We start from the raw sequence: 22,464 nt of genomic DNA on the forward strand, positions 1-22,464 counted from the left end.
TGGTAAGAATATCTTCTTTTTGCCTTTTTTTTTTTTTCAAGGACACCACTGAAATGCTCAAAAGGCAGTCAGCTCACAGTTGTTTTGTTCCCTTGGGTTTTTTTATTTGCTTTTTTTTCCCTTTCCGTAGACTTTACAAAAGTTTAGAAATGTAAAAGGAGAGTTAGTGGGGAAAATTTTGTTTCAAATTCATAGCAGAGTAAGGACAAAAAAATTAAAAATGGTTCTCAAAATGGTAGGTAATAGAAGGCATACAGGTGGACTTTGTGTTCTGGCATATTCTGAATACAGCTGTAACTGAATTTTTATAGTATTGGTCAGAAAAGATACAATGGGGGAAGAGGATGTGCAGTCCCATGTTCAAGGACTCAGATATGTTTGCCGGTCTTCCATGGACTTTTCTGTGATCTTGGACAACTCACGATCTTCCTAGATAAGGAAAAAACCCTGTATGAAACAGAAGCTGCCGTTCACATCTAAGAATATTAATTTCAGTTATTATTTTTCTCTTTTTATCTTTCTTTTCTTTGTCTTTGTTTCATGAGTTTTTTTACTCAGAGTTCAAATTAAAATGTGGGAGACAGGGAGTTTATCTTGGGTCTTAGATGTTTATTATATCTTATCTATAATACAGCTGCACGGGATGTGCCTCTAAGTTAACAAGGTGGAAAATGGCTGTGAGTTCTAACTTCCAAGGCCTTTTAAGGTCCAAATCACCCAATTATGGAATGCCAATTAATTTGTTTTTACTTATATTCCAATAACTAACTATTCATGATGTGCACTGCGGGTTTTTTGACCCAATACCAGGACACCCAGATTTGTAAAGAAGGAAGGAGAAAAGAAGAAGAACAAATCCACACCCCAAATCCTCCATATTGTTACATATATCCCATAAACCAAATTTTCTACATCTCTACATATTCCACCCAGTGATATAACTTTAATTACACAGTAACAACCTCAGTGTTATCACACAATTTAGGAAGCCTTTCCCAAGGCTTCAGGTCAAATGCAGTGCGCTTCTGAGGATCACTGTCTGTCAGCACTGAAAGGCTGAAATTCTCAGAACTCAGGGTTCCAACATCAGAGGAGTTGGCATCCTGTGACAAGGAAAACTACAGGAATTTAAATGAATTATTACACTTTCGTGTTTATTCTTAGCAGAACCCAAGTTGTGCAAAACAATTACAGAGTTGAGAACAGAAAAGTGGTGACGTTCAGGATTTGATAAACATGGACATAAACTGGGATTCAGAATATAAGGTGTTTGGGGGAAGGAAGTTTTGGCAGCTCTTAGAATCTAGCACAGTGGAGACATAATGGCAGATCAGGACCACTCATCAATGCTCCAGTAAAATCTGGAAGCATAGTTTAAAATTCAGCCAGATATATGATATCAATTAAGAAGAATATAAACAAAATTAGAGAAACAGGAGTGCCAAAGTAGGAAGATTAACCATATCCACAGATACTGTGGTGGTCTGGTGACATTCTTGATTCATAACTTTTACACTTGATTTTTTTTTTAATGGACAGAAAGAAAAAATAGAGTAGTTAATGAAAGATTCAGAAAGGAAGTGGAGAAAAAGAACTGGAGCAAGAAATAAAAGAGCTCTTGGGTTCGAATTAGATTAATGTTACTCTGGTCTATTTCTGTCCTAATGCTGCATTTGTGCATTGTAATAGGATGTACCCAGGAAGCACCAAATGTGACCAGAAATGCAATCTTCATTTTATTGGTTTAAATTGAGAACAAGCATGTTGTTAACAAGAAAAGGTACCTTTTGAGGTTCTTTCTGTTTATGAGTACAGTGTGATAAATGAAATACCCCTAAATCTCAGTGTCATTCTTTCCTATTATATTTCAATATACCCAGTGATAAAAGAGTTTACTTTTATTCTCTCCAAGATTTCATGTGATTTACTAAAGAATCTTGAATGAAGTCACAGTACTTGCCAAGATTTCATTTCCATTGGAAGCAACAGTTCATCCTAAACAACATGTATTACTATTGGGTATACTGGTTTGGATAGGAACAGACTTGAGTCATCATGTCTGTAACTCAGTGAGAACTGAAGACAAATACTAATTTTATTTGTGTGTTTGAATGCATGTAAAGTAATAAAATTTAGTTTACTGTGTTTGTTCAGAACAACGATAAGCAAGTTCACTTCTAAAATCAACAATACTGTCACCTTGAATATTGTGTGAAGTTTTGGGCACCACGAGAAAGATATTAAACTGTTACAGTTCAAAGGAGGGCAGTGAAGGTGGTGAAGGGCCTTGAGGGGAAGCCGTGTGAAGAGTGACTGAGGTCTCTTGGTCTGTTCAGCCTGGAGGAGACTGAGGGGAGACCTCATTGCGGTGTACAGTTTCCTTGTGAGGGGAAGAGGAGGGGCAGGCACTGATCTCTTCTCTGTGGTGCACAGTGACAGGACCCAAGGGAATGGTCTGAGGTTCTGTCAGGGGAGGTTTAGGTTGGATTCTTCCCCCAGAGGGTGATTGGGCTCTGGAAGAGGCTCCCCAGGGAAGTGGTCACAACAGCAAGCCTGACAGAGTTCAAGAAGCATTTGGACAATGCTCTCAGGCACATGATGTAACTCTTGGGACTGGTCCTGTGCAAGGCTGGGAGATGGATGTTGGTGATTCTTTTGGGTCCCTTCCAACTCAGAATATTCTGTGAGTCTGTGGATACAGATGAAAGCAGTATATCCCTTCAGTAGTGGTGGCTGTGTACCATTTCCATGTCAAAAGTAATTGGTAGTTTGTGATTTCTCATTTTTAGTCTAGTTTTGCTACAGTTATCTGTTTCCATTGCTGGTAACTCTCCCTTCTTTCTTTGTATAGTTTCTCCACCAAGTACAGTAACTTTTCAGCAGTACTTCCCAATACTGCTGTTCAAAGTAGTAGTAGTAGTAGTAGTAGTGCTACTGTTCAAAGATGAACTCTGAGGCACAGGTTTTGCTTTTAGACCTGATGAAACTGTCTGTTGCATTGTTTGCCAAATACTTTCTATTCTAAATGTTTACTTTTGTCTGCCTTTGCTATGTGGAACTTAAAATGTCCATGCCAGTTGTCATCCTGGAACAGCTCTTTCAAAGCTAAGGAAAACATATATATATCTTTGCTTATATTTTAATAAATTACCTATTTTATTTAATAACTTAGGTTTTTTTTCAGCTGCATTTGCTATTGTTGTTAGAAAAGAAATTAGGTAGGAGAGGAGGAGGATTTATATGATGGATGAGTGTTTGTCTATTGATCTGTGTCTAATTTGCTTTAGGAATGTAGCATGGCTATAATTTGCTATTTAACAGGTCCTCAGAACTTCCTCCCCATTTTCTGCTGGATGTTGGACTACTGCTGGATGTTGGACTACTGCATATTGGACCAAACTGAAATATCTTAGACAGGAATATGGAATTTTTCCCTTCCATACCATCAATGCCTCAACAGTCTACAGGTGATTCCTGTATAAGGGAGACAGAAAACAAACTGTGGGAAACTGTAGAGGACTGAAGAAAGTTGAAAAAGAAGAGTATCGCAATTGGGACAAGCTATTTTTCAGTGAAAATGGAGGAAAGGACAACCTGGACAAGGAGATTATCCCAATCTTGTAAAGAACCATTAGTGTTTGGGGAAAGATGTAACATAACTATTAACTTTGACAGGGGGCTATTTTGAGCCTGGTAAGACTGGCAGACTGAGATGTGTGGCAGGGGACATGAAAGTCTGTTCTTAGTTTGTTAGTTTAGGAGGCAGAGATCTGTGTGATGGGTTTAAATGCTGCAACCTGGATGGAGGCCATGTGAGTGTCAGTACAGGAATTCCTGCTTTCTTAGCTTTTGTGAAAATAAACTACATACAAAATAGTAAAGAAAAAGTTACTGTGAATACACTGACATACACTTGTAAGGTTAGGTAGGAAATGTCAAATTTCAGTTTGTCTTGGCATCCTCAGTAAATACTATATGTGTGGTGATACAGTTCTAAATCACATTCAGAAGTTTTTATGTATAATATTTTAATATTTTTAATAACCTAACTACTGTATTTGTTGTATTGTCAATTTCCAACTCTTGTCTTTCCACCCCGTGATTGTGTATCCAGGACTGACCTTCAATTAAAAATCTGAATCATGAAGTTCATTCCAGCTTCTAAAAAAACTTGGCTTATCTTGGGCCATCAAAAGTATCTGCCATAAACTTCCTGCTTGGGCCCTATTGTTCCTCTGACTCCTTACCAGAAGAATGTTTTTTAATTCTTATAATTGATTTTGTGTCATTTTATATAAACTGATTTGAAAGTTGACCTTTTTAAGTTCTATACAATGTGTAAATTTTCTGGAGAGGTGTATTTTCATTTTACACTGCTTTTGTGAAGGGGTTTTTCTTGGTGCTTAAAGTAGAGCTCTTACCTGAGGATTGTAAAGCTGAGATCTCCAGATCGAACGCATCTGCTTTTTGTGTACTTACAATCATTTGTAGATTTAATTTGAAAATGAATGTTGGCTGCTTCATATCTTTCTTAGTAGTGTTGGCTTTGTTTTATGATGTAGAAAAGTATGACTTCAGTTTTTTTGTAAGGTAGCCTGCTCTGGTCATGGCCACATACATTCATTGTAGGAGTAGTTGTCTTACTGTATGCCAGCATCTGTTTGGTAGGGCCAATCTGAAAAAGGACATTGACCAGAAAACAGTGGAATTAAACTAACCTGGTTGGCTTTGCACTGGAGAATAATTGATACAAAAAGAAATTGTTAAGCTTGAAGTCTTTAAACTCTCACATGCCCAGAGGGAGTGTGCTGCAGCACAGTTTTAAGGAGACTTGTACATGTAGCACCTATGGAAGGAGAATAGCAGCAGGAAAGGAATGAGGTTGATGCAGGAACAAACACAAGGTTAGCCCGTGGGAACACTAGAAAAGTGTTGTTTGCAGTTTTCACTGTGGTTGTCTTCATCTTGATAGTTTTGTGAGAGCTGACCATTCTTTCCCTTCACCCTCTTCATCTCCTTGTCACAGAAGCCCCACACTAGTGAAGGCGGCACGCTTCTGATGTCCCTGCTGTGATGCATCAGATCAGCTCTGATTTGCAGTGTCATGGGATACACTGTGTTTTCTGTGTGGATGGTCTTATCAAAGCTATCTCTGAATTGTGTGGAGCTGCAGCAATGTCTGAGCATGGGCTGGTATGGCACAGCCATAAGCTGTGTTCAGACTGAGCAGACTTGGGGAAGGGGAAGTGTGAAGCTTGAGGATCTTTTGTTCTGGCCAGGAGGAACTTAGCATAGTTTAGGGTATCTGGAGATCGGAGGCAGCATGGGAGGGCAGAGGCAGAGCAAGCATAACAGTCACTCTGACATCTTGAACTGCTTTCTCGTACCACGTCCTGTGCAAAGCACACACTGTGGCAGCAGTCCTCAGTAAATGAAATCTGGCTGTAGGATTTAAGTAAAAAACATTTTTAACTGAACAAGAACATGTTACTGAAAGTATCCAACAGTGCCTTATTCTCACAAATGTGTTCAGCTTTAAATTTTGGAAGAAGAATGAATGTTCTGTGCTGCCAGCTTTTTCTTCTGTTTGTTTCTTCCATAAATTTGAAATGATCGTAGGGACTTTGTGCAGCCAAGCACCGCTGGTGAATAGATGTTGGAAAAAAGAAAGAGAAGCCACAGTGGTATGGAGAAAATCATGTGGCTACAGCTATCTGTAGGAAAAATAAACATCCTTTTTCCCAGTTCCCCACAAAAATGTTTTTGTATCTGGAAAAAATATGGAGCTAAAGCAGATAGAATACTGAAAGGAATTAACATCTATACACAAAATACATAGCCTCATGTAAACACATCATTTAACAAGCCATTTCACCTGAGAGGAAAAGTCTGTCCTTGCAGTTGAATTTGGAAATTTAAAAAAGTCAGTGGAAGGATACATAAAAATACGGTTGAAAATTAAATTTCAGTTAAATTTCTTGCAATACTGTGTCTAAAATTATTGACAGAAAGCTATACGGCTGAGCTGAGAACTGCCCCTGGTTATGAAATATTTTGTTTTCTAGATTTTTGTATCTGTGCATTCTTTCTTTTAATGCACTATTTTGTTTGCCATCCACAATCATTAATGTCTTAAAATGTGTTTATTTTGTATTTTTCCAATTGAGTTTAGGAGTAGAGACGCAAAGAGACTTTTCCAAAATCAGAAGTTGAGGTATGGAAGGCATGTGATTTAAGTTTACCCTATGAAAGATTTATCCAGAAGATAAAGATGCGCTTTAAAAATGTGCATTGTGATAGCTGTTGCCAGCTTCAGATTCAGCAATAACAAGAGTTTGTCTCTCCAAGTGGAGCATATTTTCCAATAGCATAGGACTCCGAATGAATTTTTGATGAAAGACTGAGCAGAAGTCATTAATATTATTCACTCAGAACAAAAGAACTTTACTAGTGTCAATTCTCACTCCATTTTTCTCTTGATTCCAAACAGAGACCATCATTCTGAACACATATTGCACTGGACTGCCCAGCAAAAGGCAGAACAAATTCTCCATGGCTGATATGTTTTCAATAAAAACTTCTTATTTATTTAAAAATACAAAAAAATTGGTTTTCTATTTATTAAATGAAAGACTAGGACATCTAGGTGTCCTGAAAAGAGGTGATGGGAAACTGAGAAACCATGTGGAAAAACACAGGGTTGTCTGATTAAAACCAGGATATACACTATCTTTGATTTTTCCAATGAGTGACATAGAAGAGATTTTTGCATCTTATTTTCTGCATCTGAGTCTTAAATGCTGGCAGACAATATTTGGCATAATTTGACTGAAACACTATATTTTTTCTTTCATAATGAGCAAAGGTGTGAAAACCTTTTGTCATCTTCTGTTTATATTTGAATCAAGACAAATAATGCATATTTCAGTATATAACAGGTTATAGAGGAAAATTTTTCTATTCCAAGTTATTTGTTCCCATGGATGGAGAATATATGAATAGATTTTTTCCATACCAATGAGTAAATTACCTTTTTTGGCAGAGTACAATCTGCAATTCAGAGTGCAATAAACTAAACTGTACTGTGGATAGCAGATCTTGTAAAAGGAGGAAACTTGGATTTTACTTCTAGACTGAAATTTACTTAATTTTCTAATCTTCTATTTATACCTAATTGATTTTAAAGTTCTGCTAACTTTAGCCTGTTTTGCAAGCTCTTACCAGCTCCAAACCCCCCATTTTTAACTCTAGAATACCTATAATGATTCCATTGGTAATCAATACATATAAGCTATTGTATCTGTGAGTGAGCTGTCTCAAGGCTTGCATGAAATGGACCTGTTAATAAAGAGATTTCCTTTTCATGAATAAGATTATTTTGTAATGAATTACTGAAAGCAGTAAACTTCAATTCAGCATAGCCTGTAAAAGAACTCAGGTAGTGGTAAACTGAGTAAAGAATACATGCTAAACTGTAATTTTAGCAATATCTTTGCATTGTACAAGTAAACATCCATGCTTTTGACTAAAATAAAGATCTTGAAAAAGAGAAAGCGACTAGGCTATTGTCTCTGCAAACATAATAATAATGCAGATGCCAGTTATGCTGTTTTACATTGCTTGGGAATAGTTATTTAGTGAGTGCTGAGACCCTGTAATATTTTGTACTATTTATGGTTTCTGCCATATTCCTACATGAGAATTGTGTATGGCAGAGAATTTCTCATGTATTTGCTGTTAAACATAATTCTGATTTGGTAGAACAGGACCCTTAGGGATTAGTTGTCTTGTCCTCATTGATGGAAAGATAATGAATATCTACATTGGAAGAAAATTGTTGTTGGTTTTTTATAGAACATAGAACATGTTTATTTTTAAACAATCCTTTCTTCTGTGGCTAGAATACAGGGAATGAGTGGTGAATAAAAGCATATCATTAATTTGACTCTCCAGCAGAATGGATTATAATTTAATGGACAGAAAATCCATGAGGAATGTCCATATTCTTACATTGTTTGGAAGTTATTTTACACCAGATGTAACAACAGAAGTTCACTGCTTTTCAAATGAAAGCAAAATAGCAAAGACTGATAGACTTGAGCAGAAAGTAGAAACAAGCCAAATTTTACGTAACAAAAGTGATTAAGTTGGACAACATGGAAGTTCACCTAGATTTCTACATATGAAAAAAATCCATTTATCTGCTTGCATAACTTGTATCTGTACATCTATAAAATTAAGGTGAGATAATGATTTTGCAGTTAAGATGCAGAAAGAAGCAGGCCTCCAAAGAAAAATCTAATTGAAGTTTATGAAAGCAAATTTTAATATTTTGTCTCAAGATGAGACAGAGAGTGTATCATTCAGAGTCATTTTACATGTGTACAGACTTGAAATACTTAGTTATTTTCTTCAGTTTACTTATGTATATTTTCTTGTTTAAGGATTTTTGAAAACTTTCTAAGATTAAAGAGTTCTGTCCTTGAAGTGACTCTAAGCTTCTTAAAAGCTGAGTCTAGAGTCACTTCTCTAGACTTGGTCTGGACAAAATGGTAATTATTTATTCTCTGTTTTAAGATCTTTAACAGTTTCATGTCCGACAAGTTGTTGTCCTTTTTGAAAGTGGCTAACAACAATATAAAACTTTAATTACAAAAATAGGAGCTTTTATTTAAAAAAAAATTATCTAGCAAAGTTCATGAGCATTAATGTAAACTTTTTATATTTTAGTCCCTTAATTAGACTTTAAATGCTGCTAGTCTGATATATGATATCTCCATCTGCCTCTATATCATTATGATGCTATCCAAATACTGTTCAGAAAAGCTTCTGGGTCTGTAAAAGTTCTGCAATTGAACTGATGGGTATGTTGCTGAAGCTGTACCCTGGTGTAGACAAGAACAGAATGTTCATGAGCCAGAGCAGGGTCTCCTGAGGGGGCAAGGCTCTCTGGCTGAGTCCTGTGGTTATCACACACTAAGGGCTGGGTGTCTGAGTTCTGTCTGCTGCTCCAAAGGCTGTTTGTATGTTTAATGATGGTGAAACAATGAGATTAAACTCATTATTAGCTTTACAACCAACATGAGATTAACATGACTTGTGCTCTGATACTCATTTTTTACCTCAGCTTGATTTTTAGCTGTAGAAATTTCTAACATCTTAAAAAATCCCTGTGGGTAGCATTAGTCAAGTACTGTGCACTACTGGATGCTAGTATCCTAGGATTTAAATATAAGCTTGCAGAAGCTGAGTCTGACATATTTTGAATGTCTACACAGAGCATATTATAGCTGCATCTTCATTTTGCAAAGAGATGGTTTAAAATTGTTGAAAGTAAGTGAAATGTGTAGTTACCTCTGGGGCTGTAGAATAGCATCCGTGTATGTAAGATTAGGCACTTCCCGCCCCTGGGGTTTGCAGTTTTGTATTACAGATTATCATTATTGCGTACACTTTCCTGATGAGATTGAGAAATTTCTTTAGCTATAGTGTAAAGCTGCCAAAATACATTTACCACAGACCTTAAGGCAAATATAATTCTTCCAGAGGCAGCCTCAGGCTTTGGAGGTTTTCATGCTGAAAGCAGGCTTAGACTTCCCGTGAGATCCTCAAAGAGATAAAAAGACTAAAAGCTCTTCAAAGCTAGGCCTTAGGCCCTGACATAATTAATTCTCTGGCAATGGTTTATGAATGTAAAAGAATGAATAAATATTTACAAGAATGCAATTTAAATAGAAACTTACCCAACTAGAGTTGAAAATAACTTTTTATTATCACCTCTTCTTTTGAATTCAACATAAAAACATCTTCATATAACTTTAATTTAGACATCAGATGACCAGGAAAGGGCATGGTATTTTCTCTCTCTATATGCAAAATTTCAGTGAGGTTATCTTGCTTTTTTCAAGCTGAATAGTTACTACTGATAACTGAACAGACATTGAAATTAATTTGCATAACAAGTAACTACGCTGTTATTCTAACTCTATTCTGCACATTAACCCAATCGCTTACTAATTGTAATTTAGTGTAAGGTCCTAAATGAAAGAACTGCTCTGTGTTCTGATCTCCTCCTACTTTTTCCTTTCTTATATTTTAGGCTATGTTAACACTAACATTTATTTAACAGATAGCAAGGTGTTCTAGAAAAATCCCCCAATCTTCAATGCTGTGAATAGAGTATTATAAGTTAAGAGTTAATTTATGCTGGAAATGACTTAACAGAAATATCACTGAAAAAGAGCCAGGAAAAATCCTGTTGAGAAGCTCTACAGTATCAGCATTAAAACTGTAGGGCTGGGAGTCAAGAAATCTTGATTGATTGCAGGCTTCCTTTCTTACTGTGGAGATGCTGCTTTGCCTCATGGCTCCCTGCTCTCCCCCTTGTAAAACAGAATGATGGAATTATCGTATATCTTCAGGTACGTAGCAAGGAGCAGCCCAGACCAGTAGCTATTTATCCTCTTCACAAAATTCCAGATGTTCAAAGGAGACTTAAGACAGTTTGTTCCTCAAATCAAGTCTGCTGCACCTCTCAAACCTCTGTTCATACCGTGATTGTCAATTGGCCATGAATCAGCAGTATGATCAGGAGCAGGTTTTTTGGTCAGGCTTACTTATCCATGGCTGTTCTTACTTAAGCCTGACTCCAGCCTAGTCCTCAAATGCCTGAGGACAGGGAGAGAACTTGGCTTGCTCTGTGTCTGTATATTCAATCAAGGCTTTATCCCTCTATTTATAAAATTCTTTAAAAATTATCCACAGGAAGCTGTATGAGTTAAAAGTATTTATTGCTCTTAAATGTTACTAACAGCAACAAGTGATCAAATCCAAAGATGGTATTTCTGGATAATTTGTAGTGTACAAAACATTGCTATATTATTTCTTTTGCCTTTCTTCTCTCAGGAGGTGCTTACACGTGTGGGGTTTCACATAGTGCAGGCATTAGCCTTCTTTGATTTGAAGAATTGTAATTCAGTGTGCTTTTTTAAGTGGTAATTTAGATATACTGTGTTATATGAAGAGAATGGTAGGGCTAAATTTTTATTATTTATTTATAGGAGCTATTTTTCTTACAGTAAAATATGAGAACTGACATTTTAATAAGTATTATGAATGTTCTTAATAAATTGAGAAGTATGTTCACCTAGAAGTGTCAGTATTGAGATAACTCCCAAATTTAAATTCCACTGTTGTCATTGGAATTGCTTGTTTCCAAGAGTAACCAGGTCACAGGAGTGACTAAAGAATAGCTGAACCAAGAAATTCCAGTTTTATGTCCACTACTGGTTTGAAGAAAACAATTCAGACTAGAAGTAAGATAGTGCTCTAATGCAAAAGCAAATTAAGTAACTGATAAAACATAACTGCTTTATTTAATTTTTCTTATTTTTTTGTGAATGATGGAGCAAAATTAAGCCAATTTAAAAATAGACATTCTTTTGCTGAAATCTTCACTGTTTATTTGGAAATGGTTAGATCAGTTTTTATTTGATCCGTGCAAAAGAGATTTCCCTGGGGGTAAAAAACTTTTAATCTGAAATTTTGCAGCTCAACTATGGACCATGACTAAAATAAAAGATAAAGTTTGATATAACTTCTTTTAAAAGACTAAAAAATCAGATCATAAACAATTCTAATCCGGTTCAGTTATTTAATTAAATCCTTTAAAAAGATGATCTGCATTTCTTTGAATATAAAAATATTTTTAAATTAGATACTTGCCACTTCATCAATGATATAAGCAGAAAAGTATTTTTCAGGGAATGAGGAAGATGTTTTTTCATCTTGTCACTGTTGTCATGGAAACTTGTGTATATCATTGTTAAATAGACTGTACATAAGGATCTAACATTCCTGTGACTTATTATTGCCAGCTATTGTATTTTTAGTGTATTTTCTTCAACACTGTAGTCAATGCTTAAGAAGTTGTAAGTTGCTCTCCTCAATTACAGCCATGAACACAATTACAAGATTAGGCTGTCCAGAGACCCCATAGTACAGGGTTCTCTGTTAAAAGATACTTTTCAATACAGGGTTATTAACAGTTTTATTTCCTAATCCCCTGCAGACTCTTATAACCACTTAAAAATTAATATTCACTCTATTCAAGTAGATTATTTTGACATCAGTTCTTTAGAAAGAATGAGCCATCCATCAGTCTTTATAAACTCTCTGTCTCAAAACTGTGGTTCTATTCTGAATGTGGATTTTATATATTATGTGCTTTGTTTTCTAATACAGTGCTAAATTCATAGCAGAGCTCTTGTGTATCTTTGTCTTAACCTATCATGCATGGAACAGTAGGCTGAAAGAGCAGCTTGACTGTGACAATGCAGATTTAAGCACTCCTGGACACAAAGTGTGGGTAACTTGTTATTTTGTTAAAATCTTACTATGGGCACAATTCACGATGTAGAAAAAAAAGGTAAATTTTTTTTTTTTCCTCCAAATGAGATTTAAGAACCGGTAATTTTAAGCACAATAAAAGTGCTGTATGTTTTGCATAAATAAAGTTTTATTTTTGTCTTTTAGTTCCTGGAGTTACTTCAAAATATACCTTCTGCATCAATTATTTATGACTCAAAATTACTTCTCTTTTAAAAATGAAGTCACTTAAATACATTTTTCATCATTGAACAAGTGACTTCCATTACCTCAAAAGTATTCTTTAAATTTCTTTTCCCATCCTGACCTCTTTGGTTTGATCTTTTGGGGAGTTTTCTGAAGACTATTCTGATATTTTAAAACTATTATTTTAAAGAACTGTCAATGAAGAACGTAGGTTTTGGTCTAGAGTTAGCTGTCTGTAGCAATTTGATGCAAATTTAACTTATCTGAGAATCGGAGTAACACGAAGTGTTCCACAATAGTAAAGTTTTAAAGGTTTTTTTTGAAGATATTGTTACTTACAGTATTGGTTTTTTTCTGTCCAGAGAGTTACAGTATCAGGACTGCTAAAATACAAGTACAAGACTATGTAGAAGAAAAAACTCAAATACAAGTAAAATAAACCACTGTGGCTTTAGTTTCTAGAAAAATACATTCATTAAGTGAGGGATATAGATTGAAAATTAAATTTATAGGAAATGTGCAATTTTCTCTTCTTGCGCCAGGAGATTCTGTCAGTTCAGGCAGTTGAATTCAAAGTAATGCCACAAGAAAAATTCCTGGCAAGCAAACATGCCCAATCTGTATGGCTAGGAACTAAGAATATTTATATAAGATAAATGTATATTTTCTATTATTTCAGATTACAGTAAGCTGTATATGAATGTATAGTCACTGAAAGGAAAAAGGAGATATCCTTAGATTTTTAGCATTTCTTGTGGCAAAATGAAACTTGTTTATTACTGGCTTAATACCTTTCACCTACAATCATTAATGATTTGAGCTGTGGTTTATAGAAAAATAAAATTTCCAAACTTTATATATTCCTGTCTCTTTCTTTCTTAGGATTTAGTTTTGGATAAAATGAAAATTTTGTGAATGGAGAGCTTTGATCTTTTATCCAAACTTTTCTGCATTAAGAGAACAGCCGTAACTCCCTTTTCTGCTGAATATCATTTTGCTTTTATGGATACCTCACACAGTAACCCAGTCAGATAATAATTTTGTTTTCTAGTCATCTTCTGTAGAACAGTCTTATGAAATCTGAGCCACAAGTTGCAGAGCAGAGGGAAAGGTCAGAAGTGTATTGCTCTCCACTGGTCACAGGGCACCAGCTGCGGGGCTCTTGGCCATTCAGCACACAGGAGCACTGGGGCTCCACATTTTGTGGGGAATAGGAAAAAATATCCTGACTATTCATTGTTGTAATGTGCTAGTAAGTGTTGGGAGTGCTGAAGAGCTCATCTGCTTTGCCCCAGAGCTGTTAGCTCTGCTGGACTGCCATACCTAGGTGAACACTTGAGTAAGGGGAAAGGGGCTTTATGAAAGAAGAAAGGGAAATGCCACAGCAGTCAGGTGGAGTGGATTAAACAGTTGCAGTGCAGTCAAATGTGGCATCTCAGCTCCTGATCCATCAGCTTGCAAAAGGAGCTGTAGGAGGCATAGATTTTTCAGGCTTCTGGTTAAACTGAAAATATTGAGAGGGTGGAAAAATCAGATTCCTTTATCGTTGAGTATTTAATTTCTTGACAAATGAAAAACTAGGAAAATGCAGCTAGAACTGTGTATCCCACCTGGAAAATACTGTTTTGAGGCTTAAAAAGTATTGTGCAAACATAGTAGGCAATTATGAACATTGGTAGAAAAATGAAGTGGAGGTTTTGGGGTTATTTTAATGGCTTATTTTGGTTTGCTTTAATGTATTGCTCCTGATCACAGCTAAGGGTACATCTGCATGGTGCAGCCTTGTACCCTGATAAATACTCTCCCTTCTGAAGGAGTTCATTTCTCAGGATAATGAGTTGTATGGGAAAGAGTTTATTAACTCAGGTTACATGGCTTCTGGTGTCTGGATTGGATTGGGTATTATTATGTGAAACTAGTTGTGTACCATACAGACATCTGAAATGCTCTGACATCAAAATCCAGTTGGGCTAGACAGCGCCTGAGAGTGTGAGTTTACAAAAAATGTCTATGTTTCTGTATTTATTAGGCATTGAAAATTCATTAGGTTTTCTGGGATTCTGAAGTCAGAATTCTAACATCTCATTTGTATTTGTTTTTAAAAAGAACATTGCCACTCTCTGCTTTACCAAAACATTAAATAAAATAACTTTTATTGAACGAAAATCCTATCTTAGAGCCATGCGATATTTGCAGGTTTTGAACTGCTGATGATGAGTGCAGTGTTAATGATCTGACAGATACAAACTCTTGTTTTTTTCTCTAAATAGAGTCATCTCTTGAATTTCTCTAGTAAATGTGAGTTGGTGTTTCGTGTTCAGGGAGATTAAAACAGGCAGGCTGGGATTCCTCGCATTTTTCTGTTTGTGACTGTGGTGCTGATAGCCTAATTATGAACTTCCTTATGCAGGGCTTCTAGGAACTTCCAGTCAGAGTATTTCTAGAAAAGAGAAGTAATTGAGTCTCAGCACTTCAAAATGCCTTGTGTGCTTTTTGAAAAGACACCACCATCTGTGCTATGTCGAATTAATTGTAGCTATTTCAGTGATGTCTGTGTCTGTCCAGTAAGAACAGAATATAACATTTTAATTTCAGGGATGTCTGTGGGTTGATTTTTAACTAATTGGAAATAGGATAGCTAAAACACTACCTTTACCTCTGCTCTTGTTAGGTTTCCAGTCCAGAATTGAATGGAGTATATTCATAATGTATATGCATCTCAGTATAGTGCTGTGCAGATTTCACACTGAAATACTTTGGTCCTTAATTTGCAGCCTGCGTTCAAGTACACCATGAGGAACTCTTCATTAAATGGGTTTGAGATTGTGAGGTTTCTGGTATCTTTACAAACACAGGTTCTGCTGTTCTGTGAAGCGGTAGACTGGTCCTTTCAGACCAGCAGTACATAGAGGTATTGCATATCAGAAGGCTTTTAAGGATTATGCCAAAAAAGTTCAGAGGTATTGTTTGTTCAGGGACAGAACTGAGATTCACGGCTAAATTGTTATGTGTATCAGGGCCAAAACAAGATGAAAACTTTTAACTTTCTGGGCTAAAAATTCCGAAATGTATTTCTTGAAAGACTGATAAAGGGACAAGGAGATGGTGGAGCTTTGGCCAGATGTGGACTCAGCTGTGTGTGATCAAAGTGGGGAATCTGCCCAGCTGTGCACCTGAAGTATTCACACTCTGGACCAACTTGTACTCATGGGGATTTGGGCTCATTTGTGCCCCACATTTCTTCCTCTTCTGCCTCCTCAGTAGATACGTGTTTACATCAAGTACTTGAATAATGTTCTGTGACAAAAAATAGTACTCTGACACATGGAATGATGGCTCTGAGTGTTGGGAGACTGAAATGTCTCCTTTCACAGCATAAGCAAAGGTTGTGTATTGCAGGTACAGTGCTTCTGTAAACAATCTAGGCTAAATTTGAACTAAGATGTGAAATGTCCGTGCAGGTGTGTGGAAGTAGAAATGTGGAGCTATGCAGCATTTTCTTAAAAATTTGAATTAGTACATGTTGTGTACTTCCCTGAAGAACCCATTTTTCTGCTTTGTACTAATTTTAAAATATCTATAAAGCAATAAGAAATTCTATTTTTGCCATGCCCTGTGTGCATATAAATGTTGTGGATACACAGCTTAGCACTCTATTACAGTGTTTTCTTAAAATTCTATACAATTGGATTTTGTTTAATCTGTGCTGTTTCATGCCAGAACAAAAGACTATGAATTATTTCATTATATAAAGTGGAAAATGATTCAGAAGTAACAGTTTGGTGGTTTTGGTAAAATTGCAGGTTTTGCAGGTGAAAAGTAATGTTTAGTACAACATAATTTATAATTGTTTTGGGGATGTACATCTCAACATTTTAACTAGGTCTTTATTCAGATTAGATTTAGTTTTTTTATAGTAATTTTAAAAATATTGGAAATGTACACAAACATTTGCAATGCCAAATATTCCTGCTGATTCTAGATTATTTATTACCTCTTATAGAAGTAGCTAAAGCTTCTTTCCCGTGCCTGCAAGTGTTCAAGACCACTTGAGCAAGGCCAGGTTGGATGGGGCCCTGAGCAGTCTGATTTAGTGGGTGGCACCTTTGCCCATGGCAGGGGGACTGGAAATGGATTATCTTTCAAGTCCCTTCCCACCCAAGCCTTTTTACGATTCTTCTTGACCTGCAGGCTGCTAATTGAATCATAGTGCCCTTCTAAACCGTGCAACCCTTAAACAGTCCTAACAAATTCTTCCCTGAATTATATCTGGATATATTAAATTTTCAGGCTTGCTTTATTGCACAGTGAATGTTTTCTGATAGTATTCAGTGTTTTGAGGAGGGTGAAAAAAAGTGAGACAGTGTGTCATGTAGTGTTGGAACCCTGGGTTCAGAGAATGTCAGTCTTTCAGTGCTGACAGGCAGTGATCCTCAAAAGCACACTGCATTTGACTTGAGGCCTTGGGAAAGGCTTCCCAGATTATGTGATAGCACTGAGATTGTTGCTGTGTAATTGAAAAGAAGTTTGTTATATCACTGGGTGGAATATGTAGAGATGTAGAAAATTTAGGTTTCTGGGATATAGTAATGTACATGTAACAAGATGGAGGATTTTGGGTGTAGGTTAGTTCTTTCTTCTTCCTTCTTCCTCACAAGCCTGGGTGATCTAGTATTGGTTCAAAAAACCCACAGTGCAGAACATGAATGATTAGGTATTGGATTATAGGTAAAAATAAATTAGTTGGCATTCCATAATTGGGTGGTTTGGGCTTTAAAAGACCTTGGAAGGCAGCACTCGTGGGCCATTTTCACCTTGTTAACTTAGAGGCACACTCTGTGCAGCTGTAATATAGATAAGAAATAATAAACATCTAAGTCTGAAGAAAAACTCCACGTCTCCTGCATTTCAATCCAAACTGAGTAAAAGAACCATGAGAGAGAGGCAGAGAAAGAAAAGAACAACAGAATATTTAATAATATAGTATCGTGCTGCATCTTTTATGTGAAAAGTGGAATTTTGAATAACTTGTGCATGGTTAGTTGACTCTCTGTTTTTCTCTTACTCTCTTTGTGCAGAGTACTGTATTTTTCTTTAATATGATGAGTTATAACAGCTGTCTTATAATCCTTGTATTATGGAAGTTACATGGGGCACAGGGTATTTGAATGCTTAGTTATGCCTGACCCAGATCATGCAAAAATGAGAAAAAATGAATTTTATCAAAGCAGTTACACATATTAGAATAAAATAGAACAGAATGAGTAGAATTGTTCAGTTGGAAGGGACTTCCAGTGACTGTGTAGTCCAACTGTCTGATCACTTCAGAGCTGACCAAAAGTGATCTTGCAGATATTTATTACACAGAAGGCATTGCAGGAAAACCAGAATTAATATATAAATTTTGGTCTGTCCAGCTGCTGAAAACCCACCAGATATTATGTTAAAAGCATGTTAAAAAGCCAAACACCTCCCTTTTGCCCCTTTTTTGTCCCTTTTGGTGTTGTAATTTTTGACCATATTTGCTTTCCAGTGCAAAAAATAGCAAAAGATTTCCCCATGTTCAGCAAACTAATGAACAGCTACTAATAACTTTTCTATACGCTCTTAAATATTTTTCAAAGTCTCCTCTTAAAACATTTATTAAATGTAGGAAGGAAAAGGAAATTAACTGCACTGAAGGAATATAGTATTGGCAATATTATCACAAAAATCCCAAAGTGAAGCCTTAGTGCTGCATTTCTGTCTGACACTTTTGTAGGTACTCTCTCTCCTTACCGCGTGGTCCTTAAAATCATGGATGAGTCTGTTTAGGAATATATTTGCTGTAGCCATGATCTTCAAAAAGACCTTTTACTGTGAATACTCACCTTACAAGACTAAACCGTTAGTTTCCCCCAGGATGAAGCACCCTGAATGCCAAAAGCAGTCAGCATATATCACAGGCAATTCTCACCTATACAAAGTAGACTTCTAGGTTTAAATCTGAACTTCCCCAATGCCCATCTAAACGTGAAATTTAGGTGCTTATATTTGAGGGTGGAATGGAAACTCTTGAAGATTACTGTACTATTTATATATAAAAAGTTCTGTCTCTTACTTTAGGCTGAAAGCAGTTCCTCAGTTTTTTCTTAATACTTAGTTTTTCAGGTTTTCAGACCTTAGCTAAATCAAATGCTGTATTTTTTCTCATCTTTGAAATGGTTCTTTTTGTAAGAGAATCTGTGCTGTTAAATAAGCTCTAAGAACATTGTGTTTGGGCACATGTACTTAAAATTCTTTAAAGAATTTTTTAAAGAGCACGTATTCCTTGTATCTTTGCCTGATTGCAAAGCTGCGTGGTGGTGAATGACTTTTCTAGATGAAGTTCAAAATCATGACCTCTACAAAATGAGAAACATATAAGCTACAGTTTAAAAAGAAAAATGATGTTAAAGTGCTGGTTGCTCCAATTGGTCTTGTAATAGCTTCTTGCTTGTTTTACAGAAGTAAACACTGACACTGCACCATCAACATAAGGATATCTTTCAGTTTCATTGCAACTGGAGCTAGTGACTTCATACTGAAAAAGGTTGGTTTTTGGACTACAGACCATGACAGTTTGTAACAGTGAAGGAACATAATGTTTGTGTGAATACATAGGCGTATATACTTGTAATACAGACTTGTCTGTATGTATGCACAGGTTTAACCTGCAGCTGACATGACATGGAAAGCATTTAAGGAATTCTATAAGCTTTGTGGAAAAGAAGTAATTCTGAAAAAAATGTACTAGCAGTTGCATCTACTGGAAAATGAGAATAGTGTGCTTTTTTAAACAGGAAGCATTATTATTGGACCAGTACAAAGTTTTGTGATAACTGATTTTGGAGTCACTGATGCCTTAGAATTGGGCAGTTTTCCCATAAACTTAGAGTCAATGTTCCCCTTTTAATCCTGTTAATTTTACTAAATTACTTATGTTATAAATTAACTGCATCACAGTATTTTAATTGTGTTCATAGTAATTTTAAAAACAGTTGCTGGGGATAGGTAATTTAATTATATTTTATCAGTAAGAAAGCATTAGCTCTGCTGTGAGTGATAGCCAGCAAGGCCATCTGCAATGTCTTTCAGTTCACTCACTCTGAATTGTTCAGATAAAGACTGTCAAGTACTGCCTAAATAAGGAAGGAGCTGTGGTAGGGTTAAGTGCAGTGGAGGACACAAATGGAGCATTGATTCCAGGAATGCTGGAGGGTCTGAGCTGTTTCCTGCAGCACTGAACCTTTTAAGAGTTTTCATTGTTTCCCGCAAAGTATTAAAATGCGAGTGTCTGTCATTCAGGATCTCAGAGAGGATGAAAATGAGGATGGGGAAGAAGAAGAAAAGGTGAGTTAAACCCCAATAGTTTTAAAAAGTACTTATTTCCTTCTATTTTTACTCTTTAGGACAATAAGCCTGGAATGATTACCTTTTTCTTTCAGATCTTCCTCAAGCCTGTTATTGAGGACAGAAATATGGAACTGGCCCGAAAATGCAGTGAATTAATAAGTGATGTAAGTGATGGTGACTATTTGCATCCTCATATTTGCATTCTTTTTTCAAATGGGTTTATGATACACATTTTCTCAAAGATGCACAGTGTAGCATGTGCCCATCTAAGGCTCAAATAATAAAAGTACACAAAATAATAGAAAAGCACAAATTACTCTGGTACCGTAAATTATCAGCCACAGAAGAATGAGCTTTTCAGAGCACTTGGATGGTACGAAGCATAGGCCCTAGAAAGGCCAGTGTTTCAAAACGTGTGTCTCGAGCAGAGGCTGTCTGCCATGCAAACACCTTGGCTGCTTTCATCAGGAAAATGCAGTATTTTTTCCGGTTGTAGCCTAATCCTATGCAGTTTAATCGGTTTGAACAAAACTGGGTTCCAGTATACATAGCTGTAAGGAGCAAGGTTAAAAATAGAAGATGAATTTTGCGTGTTATCTTTTGTTCTGTGCTGATACATGCCCAAAACTGCTCAACATATTGTTATTGACTATGCTTATAGGACAAATCCATGGAAATGCTAGAATATATTTGAAAATTATTTAGCTAGCTAATTCTTGATTTAGTTACTGTAGATTTTTAAAACTGTAGATCAGTTACATAAACATCTTATATATATCATAGATCAGGTCCAAGACATTTTAAGTTGGAGTAGATCTGATTGCTTCGATGTAGCAGCATCAGATTTACCTTGATGGGAGTTTATTTTTGTTTCCCTCTGGAACAGTGTGTCTGAAAAGTAACTTTGTCCCTTCATGTGCATGGGTGTAAAGAGTGATACTTCTCCTGTGAGAAAGCTGGCTGGCAGGAGAGCTGACCTTTCTGAGGAGAGAATGAATTGTTCAACAAATGTTCTGAAGAAACCGAAAAGTGGTGTCTGGCTCGTGTTGTGTTGTAATCTGATATTTAGTTTCGGATTGTTGATTTAGTGGGAATAGAATGCACAGAATCTTAATTTTTAGATTCAGAAGAACAGTATCTGGGATGTCTAAATTGTTACAGTGCTGGCTTGAAAGTGTGACTTAACAAGGTCAAAGTTTCCTCTTTTTCCATACACCTTCTACTTCAATTTTCACAGAAAGAGTGCTGAAAATTGGATAGATCCGTAAGAGGAGCTACCAAGATCAGTCCCCTGTAAACCCAAACTACTTTAGGAAGTAGTAGAGATTAATAATATTTTTACTGATAGATATACACATGCTTTCTTTGGGAAAAAAGGGCATATGGTGCGTTAAGTGCCTGTCAACTCATGTAAAGGCCAAAATGAAAATGGACCTGAAGCACTTACATGACCCAAAATACATTTACTGCATCCATGCAGCTTCTTTCTAAACAGGGTTGCTGTTCTTAAAGGCAAAAACTTCTTGAAAAATTCTGAAGAAATCTTTCTTTAATTGAAAAGGAATTATTACTCTGCTGTGTGCCCATTAGGAGTAATGTCAGCTGTGGCTGTTAATTAATGGATAAATGGAGTGGCTGTATTTTCTTGGATTTTCTGCAGGGGCTTGAGAGCTAAGGTGAATAACTAAGTCAAGCCAGGCTTCTACAACTTATAATGGTTCAGGGAGGTAGGCTTTTGCTGAAAACTTGTGATGTGTTTAGCCTGAAAGTGTGTTAGATTTTCCTTGAGATATGTCAGGCATAATGGCAAAGTGTTATTAATGCTTTCAAAGCAAGAACAATATATAATGGTCCAGACCAATCTAATTTCAAAAAAGAGGCTCTGTGTTTAAAAATAACATCCAGCTTTGGGGCCTTATTCAGCCTCTGATGAAATCAGTAGGTTTTTCTCCATTGGCTTGAAGGGAATATACACAGAATATGAACTCTGTTTCCCAGAATTTTTGCTATAATGGGATTTCTTATGACCAGTGAAGTCTTTTGTGCCTGTGTATAAAATCCTCACCCTGCACATTTCATTGTGGAGGCCAATAAATTGCAAGGAGTTTGCATTCTTACCTTCAATTTTTGACTTGTTGACATTCAGAACTTTTTATGTATTCCTTATCTTTTTTAGTATGAACCTTTGCACATACTACTGTTTGTGTGGATTTATGATTGGTGTATATCTGTACATTTTATATGTACAGTGGTTTTATGCCGCTTGCAGTTTGGCCCTCAGATGACCTTGGGGGAGCAGCCTGTGTCCTTGCTGACCACAAGACTGGCTGATTGTCCTTTTCTCATGGTGGAGCTGTCAGCACAACTCCTCCATCAGAATTCAGAGCCAGGAGTGCACATGCCTGACATACTGGGGTTGTATTACACTTGCCCTGCATTCTTTACAGGCTGACATTAATTTGGCAATATGGTTTTGAAAAAGTGTTACATTGGCAGCCCTTGGTGCATCTGTAATTG

At 36.3% G+C, this 22,464-nt stretch overlaps 1 protein-coding gene across 11 annotated transcripts in view; it reads left to right on the top strand.

The window, feature by feature from the left end:
- The window catches only part of NEBL (nebulette), a 260,639-nt gene that overhangs the window by 147,777 nt on the left and 90,398 nt on the right, over positions 1 to 22,464 (top strand). For 3 of the 11 annotated variants that reach the window (XM_048295431.1, XM_048295441.1, XM_048295425.1), the window contains 3 exons: positions 19,060 to 19,144; positions 19,900 to 19,944; positions 20,040 to 20,111. The exons of 2 other annotated variants lie outside the window; for them this stretch is intronic. In XM_048295431.1, the coding sequence (XP_048151388.1) occupies positions 20,073 to 20,111 (39 nt within the window). In that variant the 5' untranslated portion in view covers positions 19,060 to 19,144; positions 19,900 to 19,944; positions 20,040 to 20,072. Of the gene's footprint in view, positions 1 to 19,059; positions 19,145 to 19,758; positions 19,945 to 20,039; positions 20,112 to 22,464 lie in introns of those variants that run through there. 6 more of the 11 variants (XM_048295406.1, XM_048295451.1, XM_048295399.1 and 3 more) reach the window with 4 other exon arrangements.

This window comes from Corvus hawaiiensis, chromosome 1 (genome assembly GCF_020740725.1).
Source record: "Corvus hawaiiensis isolate bCorHaw1 chromosome 1, bCorHaw1.pri.cur, whole genome shotgun sequence".
Classification (NCBI taxonomy): Eukaryota; Metazoa; Chordata; class Aves; order Passeriformes; family Corvidae; genus Corvus; species Corvus hawaiiensis.